Source organism: Pelophylax lessonae (genome assembly GCF_965119305.1).
Source record: "Pelophylax lessonae genome assembly, chromosome: 3".
Taxonomy (NCBI): Eukaryota; Metazoa; Chordata; class Amphibia; order Anura; family Ranidae; genus Pelophylax; species Pelophylax lessonae.
The window spans coordinates 370,661,617-370,684,346 of record NC_138770.1 but is presented as its reverse complement, the minus strand read 5'-3'; the positions used below and the strand labels follow the sequence as shown (position 1 = coordinate 370,684,346).

The 22,730-nt window shown below is 46.5% G+C and overlaps 1 protein-coding gene across 2 annotated transcripts in view; it reads left to right on the top strand.

Moving 5' to 3' along the window:
* MDN1 (midasin AAA ATPase 1) overlaps nucleotides 1-22,730 on the top strand; it is a 902,759-nt gene that overhangs the window by 451,123 nt on the left and 428,906 nt on the right. For both annotated transcript variants that reach the window (XM_082250237.1, XM_082250236.1), the window contains exons 47-50: nucleotides 3,375-3,523; nucleotides 4,464-4,660; nucleotides 11,550-11,770; nucleotides 11,955-12,068. In XM_082250237.1, coding sequence (XP_082106363.1) covers nucleotides 3,375-3,523; nucleotides 4,464-4,660; nucleotides 11,550-11,770; nucleotides 11,955-12,068 — 681 coding nt within the window. The remainder of the gene's footprint in view (nucleotides 1-3,374; nucleotides 3,524-4,463; nucleotides 4,661-11,549; nucleotides 11,771-11,954; nucleotides 12,069-22,730) is intronic.

Genomic DNA, 22,730 nt, shown 5'->3' with positions numbered 1-22,730 from the left:
CGGTTCAGATTGAATCAGACAACACCACGGCTGTGGCTTACATCAATCACCAGGGGGGGCACCAAGAGTGTCTTGGCAAGGAGGTTGCTGTGATTCTGGCCTAAGCAGAAAGCTTTGTTACAGCCCTCTCTGCTGTACACATTCCAGGTGTGGCAAACTGGCAGGCGGATTACCGGAGTCATCAGGTGTTGGATCAAGGGGGGTGGTCACTACACCTGGAGGTGTTCCACCTCCTGTGTGTTCAGTGGGGGACTCCGGAGGTCGTTCTGTTACCGTCTCGCCTCAACAAGAAGGTGCACAGATTCGTTGCCATGTCTCGAGATCCTCTGGCCGACGCCACAGGGGTTTGTTTCGGCTGATTTATGAATTTCCCCCCATTGTAACTCCTGCCGCGGCTTCTGCGCAGGATAGAGGTGGAAAACATTTCGGTCGTCCTGGTGGCTCCGGACTAGCCTCGGCGGTGTTGGTACGCAGACCTGATAAGGCTGGCCGCCGATGCCCCTTGGAGACTTCCTCTCAGGAAAGATCTGCTGGTTTAGGGTCTGAATTTCCAGGAATACTTGAAAAAGCTGTGTGTCCAGGGGACCTAGACTCTGAATGAGTCCAGACTTCCGATGAATATTCTGGAATTTAGAGCGATAAAGCTTTGCTTGAGTCACTGGACAAATCATCTGCAGGGTTGTCCAGTTCGGATTCTATCAGACACTTTCTCGGCCGTGGTTTACGTCCATCATCAAGGGGGTACCAAGAGTGTCCTGGCGACCCGGGAGGTAGCCGAGATCTTAATATGGGCAGAAAATTTTGTTCCAGCCCTCTCAGCCGTACATATACACGGAGTTGAAAACTGGCAGGCGGATTACTTGAGTTGTTGAGTTGTTAGGTTTTGGATCAGGGGGAATGGTCCCTGCACCCGGAGGTGTTTCACCTGTTGTGTGTTCGGTAGGGGACACCCGATGTTGACATGTTAGTTTCTCGGCTCAATGAGAAGGTATAGAGGTTTGTAGCCAGGTCTTGGGATCCTCCGGCCGACGCCACAGATGCACTGGTGGATCCTTGGGGTCAGTATCGAATGATCTATGCGTTGTCCTCTATGCGTTGCCCCAGACTAGCCTCGTCTGTCTTGGTATGCAGATCTGGTAAGGTTGATCGCGGATGCTTCTTGGAGACTTCCTCTCAGGGAAGATCTGTTGTCTCAAGGGCCTATCTGCCATCCTACTTTAGTCGCTGGCTTTAACAGTGTGGCTGTTGAAAGCCAGGTATTGAAGGATAGAGGTCTTTCTGACTTAGTGATTCCTACACTGTTGAAGGCTAGAAAATCTACCTCTGGGAAGATTTATTGTCGTACGTAGAAATTGTACATCTCATGGTGTGAATCAATTAAGGTGCATCCACGCTCCTTTTCAGCTTCTAGGTTATTGGCTTTTATTGAGCAGCGGCTGGCCTTGGGTACGATTTATAGGCCAGGTATCGGCTTTGGCTGTGTTTTTCTAACGCCCTTTAAGCTACGCATTCTTTGATTCACACTTTTATCCAGGGAGTTCATCATGTGACTCCTCCAATACGGGTCCCTGTTACCGTGGGATTTTAACCTGGTACTGTCTGTTCTTCAAAAACCTCTCTTTGAAAACTTATGGAGATTCCTCTGCTTACACTGTCACAGAAGGTAGCCTTTTTGGTGACTATTGCCTCTGCCTGCAGTGTGTCTGAATTGGCGGTGCTGCCTTGCCGTACTTCTCTGTTGGTCCACAGAGATTAAGTGGTACTTCGACCCAATCAGTCATTTCTTCCTAAGTTGGCTTCTGATTTATTTTGAATGAAGACGTTTTGCTGCCTTCACTCTGTCCTAGGCCCAAGCATCCCAAGGAGATTGCCTTGCATTCTTTGGTTGTGGTTCGGGCAATTAGGGTTTGCCTGGCGGTTACTGAGTCTTTCAGGAAAACACTCTCCTTTTGTCCTCAGGGTAGGACCTCGGAAGGGATTGGCTGCATCTGCTGCGACCATATCCAGATGGATCAGGCAGACAGTGGTACAGGCGTATTCACTTAAGGGTCAGGTTTCACCTTTCCCTGTGAAGGCACATTCTTCTAGGGTGCTGAGTGCCTCCTTGGCCGTTCCCCATCGGGCGTCAGTAATACAAGTTTGCAAGGCAGCAACTTGGTCGACTGTGCACACGTTCACTAAATTCTACAAAGTAGATGTGTTGGCGTCCTCGGATGCTTCTTTTGGCCGCAAGGTTTTGCAGGCTGCTGTTTGCTGAAGAGATTTGGGTTTTTTTTCCTGAGGTGAATTTTCATTTTGGGGTTAGTTCCTGTTGGTTGAGCTTCTGTTGTCCTGTTGGCTATGTTTTTTTCTGGCCTTGATGGCCTTAAATGTTTCCATTTAGTTGGTTGCGTTTCTTCTAACCCCTCATGCCTACACTGCTTTGGGACATGCCATTTGTGAGGAAACTAAGTGGCTGCGTCTGTCAGAGGACATAAGGAAAAATAGAATTTTTGTAAGAACTTACCTTGAAATTATTTTCTCTGTGTCCTCTGACAGACTCAGCCCCCGCCCCTCTATTTGGGGTTGGTTGCCTTTTTTCCTTCACTGCTTGCTTCAAAACTGATTAGTAAGCTGGATGTGTCTGGGGTAATGTCTGAGGGGACAGCCCCTAAGGGTGTGTCTAGTGAAATGTTTTTCTAAAGTTTTACTGCCTAGTCAACTCCTGTAGGTGGCGCATTACCCATTTTCGAGGAAACTATGAAGTGGCTGCGTCTGTCAGAGGACTCAGAGAAAAGAATTTTACGATAAGTTCTTACAAAAACAATATTTTTTGACATATACCATAAAATTCATTTCTCTGATGTTCATTGACGGGACACAGCACCCAACCCTATGTGGAGTTGTATTTCTTCTAACACTGTAACAAAATGGAGTATCTATAGCAGAGAGGAACTTCCTGTAGGCATAGCCAGACTTTTTTTTTCTGCCTAGTGACCTCCTCCTGTAGGTGGCAGTATAACACAATGGTTAAGAAAATCAGGAGCTGTGTCTGTCGAACATCAGAGAAATGATGTTTTCGGTAAGTCAAAAATCTCAAGTTAGATCTTCATTTTTTGCTGCCTTATTTACTACTACATCCAAGGAAAAAGTATATATATATATATATATATATATATATATATATATATATATATATATATATATATATATATATATATATATATATATATATATATATAGCTGTTTTTCCTCATCTTATTTTTTTGTATGTACAGTACCCGCTGTTCATTGTGATGGTGATTTAGAAAATGTTTTAGGAAATTTGTCTTGAATTTTCCAAAAATTTTTTTGTGCTTAACCTGAATTTCTACTGTGCCGCTTTGTGTTTCCAGGTTCCCCTTGCAGCTCTCTGTCTTACCTGCTCCATGCTGCTGCTCTGATATCCCAACAGCTGCAAAGAGGCCTTGGGTTGGAACAAGCTTTCCAAAGATCCTGTAATGAGGTGTTCATTTACTCGCAGCGCTCTCTCTTAGCTCAGAAGGTGAGCCTTTTCACTTGCATAGATTAATAGAGGTTGATGTTAATATGGCAAAATCCTAGCACTGTGAAATAAAAAATACATATCAATTTATTTAACCATTTAGTCTGAAGGACATAAAGATTTGGCTCATCTACCCAAAATGCAACTTTCTAGGGCTTGCCATACCCTCATTAACCCTCCTCTTATGTTAGAATTCCGTTACTATCCATGATGTTAGGGTCAGTTTTGACCCGTGTTTTAAATCAGCCATAAAATACCCTCTGAATAATTATTTATCATCAAATTTGTTTCTTACCTCTTGGTTACCTTGTTAGGCTTCTTTATCCTTGAAAAGATTGGTTTTAATATTTTTGGTGTGACCCCTAGACCTTTCTTTTGATAGCATACCTCTCATTGTCAAATTTAAAAAATGGTAAAATAAAGTCAGCAACTCTGAAATGAATTTGTCCTATGTTTCTTCACTTTATTTAGAGAAGCAGACAAGCAGCAAAAGAGATAGGCCCCTCCCTAACTACAGCTCACAGGGTTGAGAGGGGATTGGCTGTCACTGTTACTAAGCAGAGAGAGTGTTTATGATTTCAGTTTTGGCACTTATTAGTGTCCTAAAATCCTATATTATAACTGGGTCAGAATTGACCCTAACACCATGAACGTCTTAATTTTCACCACAATATTTTATAATTTAGTGAAAAGGATTATTTTTCTATTACATTGTTTAAATAGAGGTTCCTGACAAAGTAAAAAAATCTTGATGCAATAAACATATTTATGTGATACTTGTAGACATTCAAAACCTGAAAACGGGTCAGTTTTGACCCTAACACAAGAGGAGGGTTAAGACGTGCCTTTGTGTGTTCTTTGTATAGTTGAAATAATTTACTAACCATTTCATTTAGAAATAAAGCATTTCAGTAAATCTGCTTATGTTCTTGTTTTGTAGCAGGTGCAAGAAATTGTTAAGAGACATGCTTGTAGTCTTGCACCTACAGACAAAAGTTGTTTGTTGTTTGCCGGTCTGTGGCCCAACAAAGTGCCTTCTGCTCTTCTTTCTGCTGAAGATTCTCAGTTGTCTTCTATTCTAAGGGATGGACAAGTTCTTCTTTATGTGTTGAACCGACACTGTATACAAAACAACAGGTAAAAAGTATAATGCATTTTCTTTTGTGAAAGTACTATTCAAGTTTGTGAGTGATCATGTGTGTGTAAGTGCAGCAAATCAAGCGCATCAATTGTTAAGAGTTTATTAAGTTCAAGTGAAATATCTTTTTATTTGGATGTGAAAGCCACACAGATCTTGCCATGGGTCTCTGCCAGCTCCCAAATGCCTGAAAGGGAGTTTTGGTGCTCCTTTGCATGCTCACACTTTTTAAAATTTGGCAGTGCGGAGCAAGGGTAGGGCATTAATGCTCCTTTAAGTTCTGTTTTAGGGTACATATATGGTGTTTTTATTTTAGTCTAGTGCCTTGGTATTTTTCCAGCATAATGTGTGAAGTATGTATCTGTGTAAAAAATCTGACTATGAATGTGGTTTAGAGGTGACTAAGAATGTAGCCAGAATCTTAATGGTTCCATCTGTGATTAGGAGACTAGCTTTTTTGAGATCCATTTTCCTATGGAATGGTACCTGGACCCCACTTGGAGACACAGGGACATTGTAATGTTGCTGGTCACAGCTGGACCCTGCGCAATGATAGATTGGCTTGTGAACCGGTTGGCTTGTGGACCGGTAGCAGGCCATACAGGTCCAGAGTAGTGATTCCCATTGGGGGAGTCAAGTCACTGAAGGCCTCTGTGGTACTGTCCGCTATGGTGGATGAAGAATGGACCTCCTAAAGCAGTGGTTCTCAACTCCGCTCCTCGAGACCCACGAGCAGGCCAGATTTTAAGTACATATTACCTTGGGGAGATGCAGACTAGAATACTGCAATCACTGAGCAGCAAATGAGATCACCTGTAATGTAATTTTAGAAGAATTGCAAAGAAAAAAAGAATTTTGGACTTTATAGGCACTGATAATTAAAAAATGGATATTTTATTAACCACTTAAGCCCCGGAAGATTTTACCCCCTTCCTGACCAGGGGGTATTTTGCGATTCGGCACTGCGTGACTTTAACGGACAATTGCGCGGTCGTGCGACGCTGTACCTAAACGAATTTGGCGTCCTTTTTTTCCCACAAACAGAGCTTTCTTTTGGCGGTATTTGATCACCTGTGCGATTTTTTGATCACGCGCTATAAACAAAAAAAGAGCGTAAATTTTGCAAAAATAGCAATATTTTTCCCTTTTTTTTATATGAAATTCCCCCAAAAATAAATGTAAAAATCAAAATTTTTTAATATTTTCGGCCAATTTGTTTTATGCTACCTATGTTTGGTAAAAAAAATCGCAAAAAGCGTATTTTGATTGGTTTGCGCAAAAGTTATTGCGTTTACTAACAAAGGGAAAGATTTTTGTCATTTTTGTTGTTTTTTTTTTTAACGCGTAATGGCGGCGATCTGCGATTTTTTTTGCGGTACTGCGACAATGCGGCGGACAGATCGGACCCTTGACTGACATTTTTGACACTTTTGGGGTTACCAGTGACATTTCTACAGTAATCAGTGCTATATATATGCACTGTTACTGTAAAAATACACTGGTAGTGAAGGGGTTAACTTTATTTGAGAGGGAGGGGCTGTGTGTGTCCCTAGGGGCGTGCTTCTAACTGTGATTGGCTGGGGCTTCAACTGTATGCAGAGTGATCAATGGATCTACATAGTAGATCCATGTGATCAGCTCTCATACAGAGAGGAGAATGACAGGCAGCTTGTTTACACAAGCTGCCTGACTTTCTCCCTCTCCCCCGCCGATCGCAGAGTGGCCGGCGGCGATCGGGTCCGCCGGTCACGCGCGCGGGGGGGTCCGTGACCACGCGGGAGCGGGAGCGCGCCTCCGGCGGCGCGCGCTCGCTCCCTAAACCCTCACAGGCGAGCGACGTAGACCTACGTCACTTTGCCTGTGAGGGGCTGACCGCCCACGTAGATAGTCGTGCGGCGGTCGGCAAGTGGTTAATGGTTAAAATTGGGTAAACCAAAACAAAAGTATTGGGGGGGGGGGGAACAGTATGCACAGATTATTGAAGCCCAATGCCTCAATAAGCATATATGGAATAACCACACATATGATACATGATGAATTTACATGACATATTGCAAGGGTAAATAGTACATCACATCTAGTAGGCCTCATAGACGATGACAAGAGGTTTTGTAATGTAATTTAGTTATCTTGCAAACCTGGCCTGTTGGTCGGTCCTGAGGACCAGAGTTGAGAACCACTGCTCTAAAGAGTCTTTCAGCATAGACTGGTGCATGCCCTGGGTTAGGTCCTTCTGGTTACCTTTTGACTTATCTCTAGTGCACAAGCTCACCCCTCCCCAGGAAGGACATAGGGAAAAAGTCTGTGGCCTTTTACACCTTTCTTTGTTTACTTAATGTACTTTAACTAAAATGGCTGCCTTGGCGTCCCTGAGTGCTACATAGCAGTAGTTGAGTCTAGGGGTGGTCTTGAATGCTCGGGGCACCAAAAATGCAGAAGACAAAGATTTCCTCTCCAATCCGTGCATTCGCTCTAGTCCTGCTGGTCGCATATGCACAGTAATGCAAGGCGATGTCATGTTTGGTGCATAGGGCACCGGTGGTGACCATGTTGGATCCATGTGTGGCAGCAGTGTGGATTTAATATGTGACTGAGGTTGTAGCAGAGCAAGTGACTTTTCTGTGGCACTACAGGTCACAGCAAAGTGACAACCACTGTTGGACTACATGTCGCAGCAGAGCAGTTCTAGTGTGTGACTAAAGGTTGCAGCAAAAATTAAAGGGGCCACACAATATTTCATTGTGGGGCACTAGCAGGATAGGAATGAGTTAAATCTCCTTGGGTAACCTGCGCATTGGTGTTTAGTGACACAGTACCCTCTCTGCTGACTTAGATCGCTGTTTCCAGTAAAGGTCCCTACAGTATATATGTGTCAGCAGCCCATATATCAGATGCCAGAGAGGAAGGAATGTAAGAGGTGAGGGGTCCCAATTACTTTTTTCACGTAGAGCGGAACCTGCGCATAGCGCCTTGTGCCAATGTGCTGTATATATCCCCTGGGGATCAGTGTTCCATGTGGCTCTGATCCACCTATCTGTTACCACCACTACCTCTGGGGCACTTTCCTCCCAGTTCTTTTGGGACAAGGTAGGATTTCTCATCTGCTGTGGTGCAGCAGCTTTCCGGAATACTTTGAAGTGCCTCGTCGTAAGCAGAAGCCTTTCCCCTCCCTATTAATGGAAGCCGAATCATAGGAGGATGACATAGAAGACAACTAGAATGTTCCCATGGAAGGGGGCGCAGTAGAATCCTCATCTAAGAAATTTACTGAAGAACCTCAGGGTCAGGGTTCTTGTGAGTTTTCTCATGGAAGTAGCGTGGACTTCATGCCTAAACCCTTTTCTGACATTTTGTTGCCTACAAGTTAAAAATACATATTTATTATTTTTCTAGAAAATTACTTAGAACCCCCAAACATTATATATTTTTTTTTAGCTGAGACCCTAGAGATTAAGCTGGCGGTCGTTGCAATATTTTGTTTCACAGTATTTGCTCAGCGACCTTTTTAAACTCCATTTTCTCTATAGTTTATTGATGGATGCAGTCTCTGTTCTTCATAACAGTAGGGTTATACTGCCCCCTACAGGAGTAGGACACTAAGCACAACATAAGTTCTGGTTACGCCTATGGGCAGTCCCAGGAGGTATACGCCCTCTCTCTATAGGATGTCAGTTTTATTCTGCTTAGTCTAGAGTAGAGACCTAGTTCCATGCTGGGATCTCTGGTCCTGGCAAAATTATTTTTCTAGTTTATTTTCTCCGTATTTTTTTTCCTGTGAGATCTACAAGCAACTAAGTCGTGTTGGGGGGTGTCACTACCAGGGCCCCCCCCCCAGCCTGTCCATCTCATCCAGGAGGCTCCCCGTGAGGGCCCCCAGAAGCTCCGCAGGCTGTGCGGGGCTGCCATTTTCTTGTAGCTCATGTGCTGGAAAAGATCAGCCGCCATGTTTGTGTAGCCCGGTGGCCATTTTGCATTGGATCCCTATTGAAAATCATTGGCAGCCATGTTTTTGGAGTCACTAGAGGCGTTTTTTTGGCAGTGGAGCCCCTCCTTTTTCCCTAGTGCTGAAGGTTTTCTTCTAATCGCAGATCGCTGCAGACACGTGCTGTACAGACATCCTGGGCCTTCCTGGTGCATCTCTGATGCGGGTGGTGAGTCTGGGGGGTCTCTCTGGTGGCTCCGGACTGGCCTCGCCGAGCTTGATACCCCGACCTGGTCAGGTTAGTCGCAGATGTTCCTTTGAGACTTCCTCTCAGGAAGGATGTACTATCTCAAGGGCCAATCTGCTATCCTGCTTTAGTCGCTGGCTTTGACGGCTTGGCTGTTCAAAGCCAGGTGCTGAAGGATAGGGAATTGTCTGCTTCAGTGAAACACACTCTGCTTAAAGCGAGGAAAGCGACTTCTGGAAAGATCTATCATTGTATGTGGAAGTCATATATTGCGTGGAGTGAATCTCTTGCGGTTCCCCCTCGTTCTTGGTTGCTCGGATCTTGGCTTTCTTTCAACGGGGAGTTGATCAAAAGTTGGCCTTCACTATCAAGGGTCAGGTTTTTGCCTTGGCAATTTTCTTCCAAAGGCGATTAGCCACCCATTCCCTTGTGCGTAACTTTATCCACGGGGTGGGACACTTGGCACCGCCGGTACGACCTCCGTTGGCACTTTGGGACCTTAATTTGGTGCTGTCGGTTTTCCAGAAACCTCCCTTTGAAAATATTCGGGAGATTCCCCTGCTTACCTTATCCCAGAAGGTGGCATTCTTGGATGGCTATTTCTTCTGCGCGCAGGGTGTCGTTACTGGCGGCGTTGTCCTGCCATTCTCCCTATCTGGTGGTTCACAGGGATAAAGTGGTGCTTCGTCCAGATCTGTCCCTCCTTCCGAAGGTGGTTTCCAGTTTCCACTTAAATGAGCACATTGTGCTTCCCTACCTGTGTCCTAAGCCTAAACATCCTAAGGAATTTGAATTGCACACTTTGGATGTGGTTCTGGCAATCAGGGTGTGTTTGGCGACTGTGTCTTTTCAAAAGTCAGATTCGCTCTTTTTACTCAGGGATGGACCAAAGAAAGGGCTGCCTGCGTCTGCTGCGACTATTTCCAGATGGATCAGACAGACTGTTTTGCAGGCTCATTAAAATAGGGGTCAGGTTCCTCCTTTCCTTGTTAAGGCGCATTCTACTTGGGCGCTTAGTGCATCCTTGACCTTTCGCCATCGGGCATCAGGGGTTCAGGTTTGCAAGGCGGCTACCTGGTTGTCCATACCTTTATGACATTTTAAAAGGTGGATGTGCTGGCATCTGCAGATGCCTCCTTTGGCCGCAAAGTTTTGCAGGCTGCCGTTTGAGGGTGTTTTAGTTCCCCCTGAGGGTGTTTAATTTGTTTTTTTCAGGTGGGTCTCTTGTTCTGATGAATCCTTTGTTGCCTGGTTGACTATGGGTTCAGCCTTGGGGAATTATTTTCTGCGGTTCCCACTTTTTTTTTTTTTTTTTTTGGCACTGCTTTTGGGACGTCCCTATTGTTATGAAGAACAGACTGCGTCCCTCAATGAACGATAGAGAAAATTGGGTTATTGTCTTACCGTAAAATCCTTTTCTCTGAAGTTAATTGACGGACGCAGTACCCGCCCCTCTATTTTGAGTTGGGTTGGTATTGTTTTCTCTGACACTGCTTTGTTACAAAACTGGCATCCTGTAGCAGAGAGAGGGAGTATACCTCTTGGGACTGCCCCATAGGCTTAGCCGGAAATTTTTTTCTGCCTAGTGTCCTACTCCTGTAGGGGGCAGTATAATCCTACTGTTATGAAGAACAGAGAATGCGTCCGTTAATGAACTTCAGAGAAAAGGATTTTACGGTAAGACAAAAATCCAATTTTTTTGGAAAAACACTTTAATGGAAAAAAAAAAAACAGTAAAGTAAGCCCAATTTTTTTTGTATAATGTGAAAGATGTTATGCTAAGTAAATAGATACCAAACCTGTCACGCTTTAAAATTGCGCACGCTCGTGGAATGACGACAAACTAGGGTACCCAAAAATCTACATAGGCGATGCCTTAAAAATTTCTACAGGATATCAGTTTAGGGTTACCGAGAAGGCCTTATGCTAGAATTATTGCTCTAACACAAACTATTGCAGCGATAACTCGCGTGTGTGGTTTGAACAGTGTTTACATTTGCGGTCGCGACTTAAGTATGAGTTTGCTTCTGTGTGCCATTTTTTTTCCCCTACTGCTCTTAACGTTGGTGTCAGTGAGTGCAAAACCCCCCCCAGCATTGTTGTGAGTACTATTAAGCTGCCGCCTCCTTAGCCTTCCACATTTCAGCTTTGATCTTCTGGCTTAGCTGCTGTGAGTGTTGCTGCTCTAACTGTGATGATAGGGAGTCTCTGGCTTTTCAGTTTATCTGTTCAGAAAAAAAAACATCCTCCATTTTTTTTTTTTTTTTAACAAAATGCAAGGCTTTCTCTAAATGGTTAGTGAGAGGGGAAGATATACATCAGGATCTCCTTTTTTTTCTATTCGGAGAATGCCTTGTTTTCTGTAAAAAGAATACAAGACCTTTTCTGATTGGGGGATTGAAGAGTGAGTGACATTTCCCCCCCAATCGATCATTCTGAGCTGCAGAACTCGCTGACTATAAACTGATAATAGGAGCCAAAGTCGACAGTGGTGTGCGGCAATAGGTTTTATTAGCATCCCCAGCAATCCTCCAGACATAATGTAGTATATTAAGCTAGTCCCAGAAAACGTCAAAACGGCTTTTATAGTTTTATTTTTTTTTTTTTCAACCCCTTGAATTCCATTTTAAAATGGTTAGGTTTTCCTGTAATAGTAATTCGGTGAATTTTTTAGTTTAAATAAATGTCCTTTTTTTTTTCTCCCCTCGGCCCTGTACAGGATTTTCCCTCTTACTTTGCAAGATCTTGAAAAGATTGGACAATCCTATCCTACAGACAGTCTTAATTTTAGCAATGTAGAGTTGGAAGCTCAGTGGATGGATGAACCTGTGGTTATTCAGCAGTCTGTCCAACTCATTTTGGAGAAATCAACCTCAGTAGACTGGATGCTAAGGATGCGTTGGCTGTGCCACTTGGCAAAAATTCTTCCAGAAGAAATGGGTATGTAATTTCTGCTGTGTACCTTGTCTCGCCGACTTTCTTTTTTGTAATGATTTGAATGTGGTTCTGTACGTTTTTGCGTTTTGACCTTTCTTTACATGTTTGGTGTCTTGCAAATGTGTTTCTGTTAATATTATTGTAAAATGACTTACACTTTCATTTTCTTTAATTCAAATGTTAACAGATCAAATCCATACCGAGATAGATGCTGGAGCACATGCTTTGAGCAAATTTTACTCCAGTCCACTCCCTAAGGAAATGAGCAGCGCGATGAAACTCATTCAGACGTTCATTTTAGGTAGGTGGTTTAATAGCATGTGTACATAAACAAAAACTCTAGTCCAAACAAAAACTTTTAATTTGGCACTTATATTAGCCACTTCAATATTAGGCACTTTCACCCCCTTCCTTCACAGGCCAATTTTCAGCTTTCAGTGCTGTCACCCTCTGAATTACAATTGCGTGGTCATACAACACTGTACCCAAATTCAATTTTTTAGAATTTTCTTCAAATAGCGCTTTCTTTTGGTGGTTTTTAATTACCGCTTTTTTTTTTTTTTGTGCTAAAAAAAGACCTGAAATTGTGAAAAGTTTTTCTTAGTTTTTGTCAAAAAAATTTGTAAAGCAGTAGTCTTCTTCACTGATGTGCGCTGATGAGGCTGCACTGATGTGCGCTGATGAGGCTGCACTGATGTGCGCTGATGAGGCTGCACTGATGTGCGCTGATGAGGCTGCACTGATGTGCGCTGATGAGGCTGCACTGATGTGCGCTGATGAGGCTGCACTGATGTGCGCTGATGAGGCTGCACTGATGTGCGCTGATGCGGCTGCACTGATGTGCGCTGATGCGGCTGCACTGATGTGCGCTGATGCGGCTGCACTGATGTGCGCTGATGAGGCTGCACTGATGTGCGCTGATGAGGCTGCACTGATGTGCGCTGATGAGGCTGCACTGATGTGCGCTGATGAGGCTGCACTGATGTGCGCTGATGAGGCTGCACTGATGTGCGCTGATGAGGCTGCACTGATGTGCGCTGATGAGGCTGCACTGAATTTGTCCAAACGAGGGTGCAATATTACTTATCACTGTAATATAGACACTGCATATAGGTTTAGTAACCATCCCGGGTATAAAGAGTTATGAAACATGCGACTGCACAAAGTGCGACGTCAGTCCTCTCGCTTCGAGCAACAAATCACGCGCATCCTTGTAGGTGCTGACTTTTCTCTATCATTCATTGACAGATGCATCTTCATATAAACTTAGCCATTGGGTTATTCTCCTCCCTTCAGGAATAGGACACTAGGCAGGAAAAAGCTTTCACCACGCCTATGGCACTCTCCCTGCAGGCATAAACCCACACACTCTGCTACAGCCCTCAGTTTTATTCTGCCTAGTTTAGGAGTAGGACCTAGTTCCCTGCTGGGACTTTAGTCTTAGCTGTTATTTTTTGGGAACCTTTTTTTGTAATTTATTTAAGTAGAGTTCCTGGAGAACTACAAGCAACAGCCCAGCCGGCTGGGTTTCGGACTGGATATTCTAGATCCTTATGGTCTCCCACCCTGGCCAGCGAGCGTAAGTTCTAATCCAGCACTAGGCCTCACCACGACAGACCTCCGATGGATGGGGATGAGCCCTGAGTCGCGGCATACCCGTTGGCTAGCAGCACCCACATCCCGGGTGTGAGGTAGTCTGTTTGGAGTGGCGCCCACCTGATTCCGTGTTATGGTGCGTAAGTGTCCCCTCCCTCCAATTCTCTGGCAGTCTCGAGGTGGACATGGGCCCCCTCCATGGAATAGTCGGATATATTGCGGGGGTCTTTTCTCTGGTGGGCTCCCCTCCTGGGGACCACCTGATGCTTTTTGTTTGCTGACCCCCCTGGGGTTTCTAGAGACCGCATTGGGCACCGTGGGGGCCGCTATTTTGCTGTGACTTGCCCTGCATTAATGTGTGAATCCCTGATTGTAATGTATGGGCTGCCATTTTCTAAATCTTCCCCATAGGAATGCATGGGACAGCCATTTTCTTGTAGTCCACGGTGCTGGACAGCATAGGCAGGCCAGCCAGCCACAGGCCCTGTACCAGCAAGCAAGCCAGCCAGCCACAGGCCCCTTGTACCAGCGAGCCAGCCAGCCACAGGCCCCTTGTACCAGCGAGCCAGCCAGCCACAGGCCCCCTGTACCAGCGAGCCAGCCAGCCACAGGCCCTCCCTGTACCAGCCAGCCAGCCACAGGCCCTCCCTGTACCAGCCAGCCAGCCACAGGCCCTCCCTGTACCAGCCAGCCAGCCACAGGCCCTCCCTGTACCAGCCAGCCAGCCACAGGCCCTCCCTGTACCAGCCAGCCAGCCAGCCACAGGCCCCCTGTACCAGCGAGCCAGCCAGCCCACAGGCCCCCTGTACCAGCGAGCCAGCCAGCCCACAGGCCCCCTGTACCAGCGAGCCAGCCAGCCACAGGCCCCCTGTACCAGCGAGCCAGCCAGCCACAGGCCCCCTGTACCAGCGAGCCAGCCAGCCACAGGCCCCCTGTACCAGCGAGCCAGCCAGCCACAGGCCCCCTGTACCAGCGAGCCAGCCAGCCACAGGCCCCCTGTACCAGCGAGCCAGCCAGCCACAGGCCCCCTGTACCAGCGAGCCAGCCAGCCACAGGCCCCCTGTACCAGCGAGCCAGCCAGCCACAGGCCCTCCCTGTACCAGCCAGCCAGCCACAGGCCCTCCCTGTACCAGCCAGCCAGCCACAGGCCCTCCCTGTACCAGCCAGCCAGCCACAGGCCCTCCCTGTACCAGCCAGCCAGCCACAGGCCCTCCCTGTACCAGCCAGCCAGCGGCCCTCCCTGTACCAGCCAGCCAGCCAGCCACAGGCCCCCTGTACCAGCGAGCCAGCCAGCCACAGGCCCTCCCTGTACCAGCGAGCCAGCCAGCCACAGGCCCTCCCTGTACCAGCCAGCCAGCCACAGGCCCTCCCTGTACCAGCCAGCCAGCCACAGGCCCTCCCTGTACCAGCCAGCCAGCCACAGGCCCTCCCTGTACCAACCAGCCAGCCACAGGCCCTCCCTGTACCAGCCAGCCAGCCACAGGCCCTCCCTGTACCAGCCAGCCAGCCACAGGCCCCCCCTCCTGTACCAGCCAGCCACAGGCCCCCCCCTGTACCAGCGAACCAGCCAGCCAGCCTCAGTCCCTCAGACCCCTGTACCAGCGAGCCAGCCAGCCACCCTCCCTCCCTCAGGCCCTGTACCAGCCACCACATGGTGCCACCCAGCTATTAAGCATTAAACAAAAATTAACATGTGACCAAAGTATCAGCATCGGCCCTGAAAAAAACATATCGGTCTATCCGTAGTACAGATTGCTCCTGCAAGCCTCCTGATCGGTTTGGTTACCTTTTTTGGGGTCTCTTATGGGTTTCCTCACCCACACTGCGAACAGACTGTTAGGCTGGGACTTGCTGTACCGCCAGTGCAGCGGTGCAATAGCGTTTTTGTCACTTTTTTTAAAGTGACACTACATCTTTTTAAATTTTTGTGTAAATGGAGTCCCAGCACAAAATTTTACCTACAGATCCCCTCAGTGTGACTGTGGAACCTTCTGGGTCGCAGCCCCTGTCATTTTTTACAGCAGTTTTGGAAAGCCTAGTGTCAAAAGTGGATTTAGTGTTAAAAAGTAACACTAGCCGTAAGCGCCCTTTGCCTTCGCCTCCATCTGTTGTATCTTCAGATTCAGAGGCAGATGGGGCCGCCTCAGACGCACCCCACCCTGGTGACTGTGTCATTGCATTCTGATGGCAAAGAGGACCTGTCCTTGTCAGCCACTGCGTGGGAAAGCGCATTGGTGGAAGCACTTCGTTTCAGTGCTAGAAACTTTAACCACTTTCAGACCGGAGGATTGCATGGTCGTGCAACGATGTACCCAAACAAAATTTACGTCTTTTTTCCACAAATCGAGCTTTCTTTTGGTGGTTTTTGATCACCTGTGCGATTTTTATTTTTTGCTCTATAAGAAAAAAAGAGCAACACTTTAGAAAAAATATTTTTCACATTCTTTTATATGAAATTCTCAAAATAAAATGTAAAAATATTTTTTTTTTATATTTTAGGCCAATTTGTTTTCTGCTACATATTTTTGGTTAAAAAAAAAGAAAATCGCAATAAGCGATTGGTTTGGGCAAAACTTATTGCGTTTACTAACTACGGGAACGATTTATTGTCCTTTTTATTTATTTATTTATTTTTATACTAGTAATGGCGGCGTTCTGCGATTTATTTTTTTTTTTTATTTTTTTGCGGGACTGCGACATTGCAGCAGACAAATCGGACCCTAACTGACATTTTTGACACTTTGGGGGGTACCAGTGACATTAATACAGTAATCAGTGCTAAAAATATGCACTGTTACTATAATGACACTGGCAGGGAAGGTGTTAACAGTACTGGTGATCAGTGGGTTAAATGTGTCCCTAGGGGCGTGATTCTAACTGTCAAGGGGCGTGGCTTGTAAAGTAATTAGAGACTTGCGATCCTATATAGCAGGATCACATAGCCTCTGTGATCACTTCAGGGAGAATGACAGACGGCTGTGCTTACATCATCCGTCTGTCCTTCTCTCTCAGCTGCGGGTGATCTCGAGTGGCTGGCGGCCATCGGTGCTGCCGGTCACACGCACTGGCTCCCCAGCTGACGAGCGGAGGCGCGCCTCCGGCGGTTTGCTATCACCCCCTAGCTCCACCCAGGCGAGCGCCATACATTTACGGCACTTTGTCTGGGAGCGCCAGCCTCCCGCAGTACAACTGCGGCAGCTGGGGCTAAAGTGGCTAAAAATGGCGGATGATTCTACAGTGTCAGGAACGCAGGTGTCCTTTGGCACCCGTAAATCCCTGAAATTGGGCAAAGTGTCCCCCTGTTTGGAACTTTTTAACAATATTGTCAATGAACAGCGGGGGCGTATGAAGCAGGTTTGTGGTGCCTAAACATTTTAAACGTTATCCTTTTGCGGATAACGTCTCCACTTGGTGGACCGTGCCACCAAAGGTGGATCATCCTGTTTCTGGAATGAATAAGTCTACTGTGGTCCCGGGGGAAGAATCCCCGGCCTTTATGGACCCCGCCTCTGTCCCACCATATACATGTGTTAGCGGGCTCAACATTGAAACCAATTTTTGTGACCACCCTGGTGTCAGACCGTTCCTGAATGGGTGAAGTTAGTAAAAGATGTCCTGGAAACGGAACAACTCTCCCCGTGGCTGATTGAGCTCTTGGATCAAATGGCTCAAGCTCTTCTGTATATATGTGATGCGTCGCTGGATGCGGCTCCACTGGTAGCCAGAGTGCCTGTGGTGGGGATTGCTGTTAGACGCATGATTTGGCTAAAATGCTGGTCTGCGGACCAGGCTTTCAAAATGGCTCTTTCTGACCTTCCCTTTACTGAGGACAGGTTGCTTGGATCCTCCTTGGATGAGTTGATCAAAGTCCTTACGGATGGGAAGAGTACTCTTTTCCCTCAATCCTCTAAGGACAAGGCATCACTTGCTAGACTGGGGCCTTTATTTTACTGCTCATACAGTAGGCGGCTTTTTCGTACCTCTGGGTCGCAAGAGAAAGGAAAGCCATTAAGGTCTTTTGGGAGTTCCAAAAAGACGTGGTCAGGTAAACCGAAGACAGGCCAATCTGGATCTGCAGACAAATTCTCGTCTACATGAAGGGGCGCCCTCAATCGATTCTGGGGTGGGGGGACATCTTCGCTTCTTTCCGAAACCCTGGACTTCCTTGTTTCAGGACAAATGGGTTCACAAACTGATCCGATCAGGGTACAAGATTAAATTCCGGTCTCGACCGTTGGACAGGTTCTTTCCGTCCAAACTGCGCCTATCTCCAGACCGTTTAAGGGATCTCCGAGAGGCGGTACAAGATCTGCTGTCGCAAAGGTGGATTGTGCTGGTTCCCTCTCAGGAACGTTTTACAGGGTTTTATTCAAACCTGTTTACTGTGCCCAGCAAGGAAGGCAAAGTGCGTCCAATCCTGGACTTCAAGGCTTCGAATCGCTTGGTGCGGGTACAGAGGTTTCGAATAGAGTACATTCGCACGGTAGTGGTGTCCCTGCACCAGGGAGACTTTTTGGCCTCCATAGATATCAAGGACGCATTTCTACACATCCATATCTACGCTGTTTTCTCCACTTTGCTATAGGTGAGGAGCATTATCAGTTTGCGGCATTACCTTTGCGTCTCCACCCCCAGGGTTTTGCCAAGGTGCTGGCTTTGGTGTTGGCATTACTGCGCCAACGAGGGATTTCTGTACTGGGTTACCGGGACAATCTCCTATTGAGGACGGGCTCTCACTCAACCATGTTGGACGATTTGACTGTTACTGTCCGAACACTGCAGAGTTTGCTTGGAACATCAGTTTAAAAAAATCTGCCCTGATTCCTTCAATGAGACCAGGTTATCTGGGCCTGATTCTGCACTCCACTTTTGTGAGGGTCTTTCTTCCCCCGGACAAGTGGCAAAATCTGCAGGGTGCAATCTGGTTGTTGGCAATCAATCTGTCCTCTCTGCAGATTTGCATGCAGGCCTTGGGTCTGATGGTATCAGCCTCCTTACAAAAGGAGATTCTTGTAAGATGGAACAAGAATCCAAAATCCTTGGGATATTTTGATTCGGTTGAGTCGCAACACAAAGTCTGCTTTTCTGTGGTGGCTTCACTCATCAGCACTTCGCCAAGGCAAGTCCTTCCTGCCGTTGTATTGGACGGTGGTTACCACGGACACCAGCCTGTCAAGCTAGGGAGGAGTGCTGGGAAACTGCACTGAGGGATGATCCTGGAAGGTGGAAGAATCCAAGCTGCCGATAAATATCTTGGAGCTCAGATCGATAAAGCTTTATCTGAGTCATTGGACGGCTCGTCTGGAAGGTTGCCTGGTCCGGATGCAATCGGACAAATGCCACGGCCCTGGTGTACATCAATTATCAAAGGGACACCAAGAGTGTCTTGGCAGCCCGGGAGGTGGCCAAGATTCTTGCATTGGGCAGATAAGTTTGTCCCAGCTCATCCCAGGGTTGGAGAACTGGCAGGCGGATTACCTGAATCGTCAGGTTTTTGATCAGGGGAGTGGTCCCTGCACCTTGAGGTGTTTAACCTTCGGTATGTCCGGTGGGGGACACACCGATGTCGACCTGTTTGGTTCTCAACTCAACAAGAATGTTGAGGTTTGGGGCCAGGTCAAGGGATACTCTGGCCGACGCCACAGATGCATTGGTGGCTCCTTGGGTTCAGTACTGGCTGATCTGTCCGTTCCCTCCGCTGAAACTCCTTCTGAAACTGCTGCGCAGCATAGTGGTGGAAGGGATTCCGGTCATTCTTGTGGCCCCAGACTGGCCTCGCAGGTCTTGGTATGCAGACCTGGTAAGGATGGTCGCAGATGCTCCTTTGCGGTTTTCTCTCAGAGAAGATCTGCTGTCTCAATGGCCGATCTATCCTGCTTTACAGTTGCGGGCTTTAGCGGTGTGGCTGTTAAAAGCCAGGTATTGAAAGATAGAGGTCTTTCTGATTCTGTGATTCCTACACTGTTGAAGGCCAGGAAGTCAACTTCCAGGAAGATCTATCATTATACGTAAAAATCGTACATTTCATGGTGTGAATCATTGAAAGTGCACCCTCGCTTATTTTCGGTAGCTAGGGTTTTGTTTTTTCTTCAAAAAGGGGATGAACTGCGTTTGGCTTTGGGCACTATCAAAGGCCAAGTGTCGGCTCTGCCTGTGTTTTTTCCAACGTTCTCTAGCTACGCATTCCCTGATTAACAGTTTTATTCAGAGGGTGCGTCATTTAGCACCTCCGAGGCGATCCCCGTTATCTCCGTGGAATCTGAATTTGGGGTTATCGGTTATTCAAAATCCTCCTTTTGAGAACATTAGGGAGATTCCTCTGTTTTCATTATCTCAGAAGGTTGCCTTTTTTGGTGGCTATCACTTCTGCCCGCAGGGTGTCTTAACTGGCGGCGTTGTCATGCCGTTCACCTTATCTGGTGGTCCACAGAGATAAAGTGGTACTTCGACCTAATCAGTTGTTTCTTCCTAAGGTGGTTTATTTCCATTTGAGTGAAGGCATTGTGCTGTCTTTCAGGCTGTCCTAAGCCCAAGCATTTGAAAGGAAATTGCTTTGCATTCTTTGGTTGTGGCTCGGGCAATTAGTTTACCTGGCGGCTACATAATAGGAAATCAGACTTTGTCCTTACCCAAGGACCTTGAAAAGGATTGGATGCGTCTGCTGCAACTATATCCCAGATGGATCAGGCAGACAGTGCTTCAGGTTTATTCACTGAAGGGTCAGGTTCCTCCTTTCTCGGTGAAGGTGCATTCTACTAGAGCGCTGAGTGCTTCTTGGGCTTTTCGCCATCATGTGTCAGTGATGCAAGTTTGCAAGGCGGCAAGTTGGCGGTCAGTGCACACGTTTACAAAATTCTACAAGATAGATGTGTTGGCATCTTCGGAGAGGCCTCTTTTAGCCGCAAGGTTTTTTTTTTTTCATAGGCGTGGTGAAAGCTTTTTCCTGTCTAGTGTCCTATTCCTTAAGGGAGGAGCATAACCCAATGGCTAAGATGATTTGAAGCTGCGTCTGTCAATGAACTTCCGAGAAAAGGATTTTAAGGGAAGTCAAAAATCCAGTTTTTCTCAGTTGGATGTAGTCCATGAAGTGACGCCCAGTCGGGTTCCGGGTTGACAACGGCAACAGCATGACATCCAGCTCTATTCACAGCCATTGATTGTGTTTGGTGGTTCACAATGATACGTTCGGCAACTTTCCAAATGGAGTCAGAATGAATCACAGGCTTGTCACTTTTTTTTTTTTTTTTTTTGAGCAGAATGTAGGCATTGCTCAAGAAGATGTCTGAAGAGCTTCTTGTAGTACTACTTTTCTGTTTCCTCATTGCTGAGTTGAATTTCATTGCTTGGTGGGCTCTGTCGACACCTCCCATGGTGTTATTTTAGTCTATCACTTCTTGTGGCTTCACAATTTCTTTCCCACTTTTCGTGCGTACCATATCGGTGAAGGTATTATGAATTGTACTCATTAGGCACACATCTTTCTTATCACGCCATTATTGCAGTGCCATCATTTTGTCTTTCTGCCAGGCAACCATTTCTTTAGTCTTCAGCTTCTTATTGCCAAACATTGGCTGGATGTCGTGCCAGTTAGCCCTAACGGTTCCATAGGCATCTGTTTTGCTTTGCTGAAGAAACGAATAAAGTTCAGGAGACGTATAAAAGTTGTCGGTTGTTACGTAATAGCCCTGATTTAGCAATGGCTCAATGAGCAAAAGAACTGAAGATTTCTCTTACGTCCTCTGACAGACACAGCTCTTGAAGTTTCTTCACTAATGGATTATGTGCGCCTTCTTCAGGAGTAGTTAGGCAGTGAAAGCTTTAACTAGGCATGCCTTTAGGGGCTGTCCTATCCACATGAGCCGTTATCGGCTGATCCATGGCGGCTTCCAGCTTTAGTCGCTGGCTTTATCGGCTTGGAGGTTGAAGGCCTGGTGTTGAGAGACAGAGGTCTCTCTGATGCTGTGATTCCTACCTTGTTGAGAGCTAGGAAGGTTACTTCCAGGAAAATATCATTGTACTTGGAAGATGTATATTGCCTGGTGTAAGTCTCACAGGTTGCATCCTCATTCCTTTTTGGTGGCGAGGGTCTTGGCTTGCTTGCAGAAAGGAGTGGAGCAACGTTTGGCTCTAGGCACGATTAAAGGTCAGGTGTCGGCCTTAGCCATTTATTTCCAACGTCCCTTGGTGACTACTCCTTGATTCGCACCTTTGTTCAAGGGGTGCGTCATCTAGTTCCACCAAGGAGGTCCTCTTTAACGCCGTGGGATCTGAACTTGGTTTTGTCCATTCTACAACGACCTCCCTTTGAAAATATTATATAAATTTCTCTGCCTTTGTTGTCTCAAAAAGTTGCCTTTCTGGTAGCTATCACCTCTGCTCGCAGGGTGTCTGAATTGGTGGCTCTGTCCTGCTGTTCGCCTTATCTGGTTGTTCATAGAGATGAGGATGTTGTAAGACCTAACCAATCTTTTCTCCCCAAGGTGTTGTCGGCTTTCCACCTGAATGAGGATATTGTGTTGCCTTTGCTCTGTGCCAAGCCCAACATCCTAGAGAATTTGCCCTGCATTCGCTGGATGTGGTTCGGGCGATCAGGGTTTACCTGTCGGCCACGGAATCCTTTCGGACGTTTGATTCCCTGTTTGTCCTTCCTGAGGGGTTCGGCTGTGTCTGCTGCAACCATACCAAAATGGATCAGACCGATTATTATTCAGGCCTATTCATTGAAGGGTCCGGTTCCTCCTTTCCCTGTGAGGGTGCATTCTACTAGAGCGCTGAGTACCTCTTAGGCTTTTTGCCATCAGACTTCTGTGGCTCAGGTGTATAAAGAGGCGACCTGGTCGTCTGAACCTCCTCTTAGGTCACTGGTTCCCACTTTCTGCTTTTGAAAACTTCCGATACAGAGTAGCTAATTTTTGCTCTTTGTACCGGTTTGTTTCAGTAACTATTTTTTCAATAAACTCATCGGTCATAAATAATTGCAAGTATTCCAAAGGGTTGTCTTGTTCCAACATCTACTTTCATACCAGGTGCTCCAGCAAATGGCAATCTTGGGGTCGCTGCCTGATCTGTACCACAGTCAATAGAGCACTAATTTTGCACATAGCAGAGCTCAGAACGCAGAATCATCGCTGACGTTACTTTGTGTCTGATGACGAATTTCCTCACAAATCACTATCGCTCAATTCTTCAAGTAATTCCAATTCACTATCGCTGTTTTCTAGCTGGTCTAAAATCGCTTTTGACCTAAATGAACGCTTTTTGGGAGAAAGAACAGTAAAAGTGCAGGCAGGGCACTGGACAAATCACGAAGGACAAAACTGAAGTGAAATGGTTTCACGCAGTAACATTATCCTAACAGTTTACAATG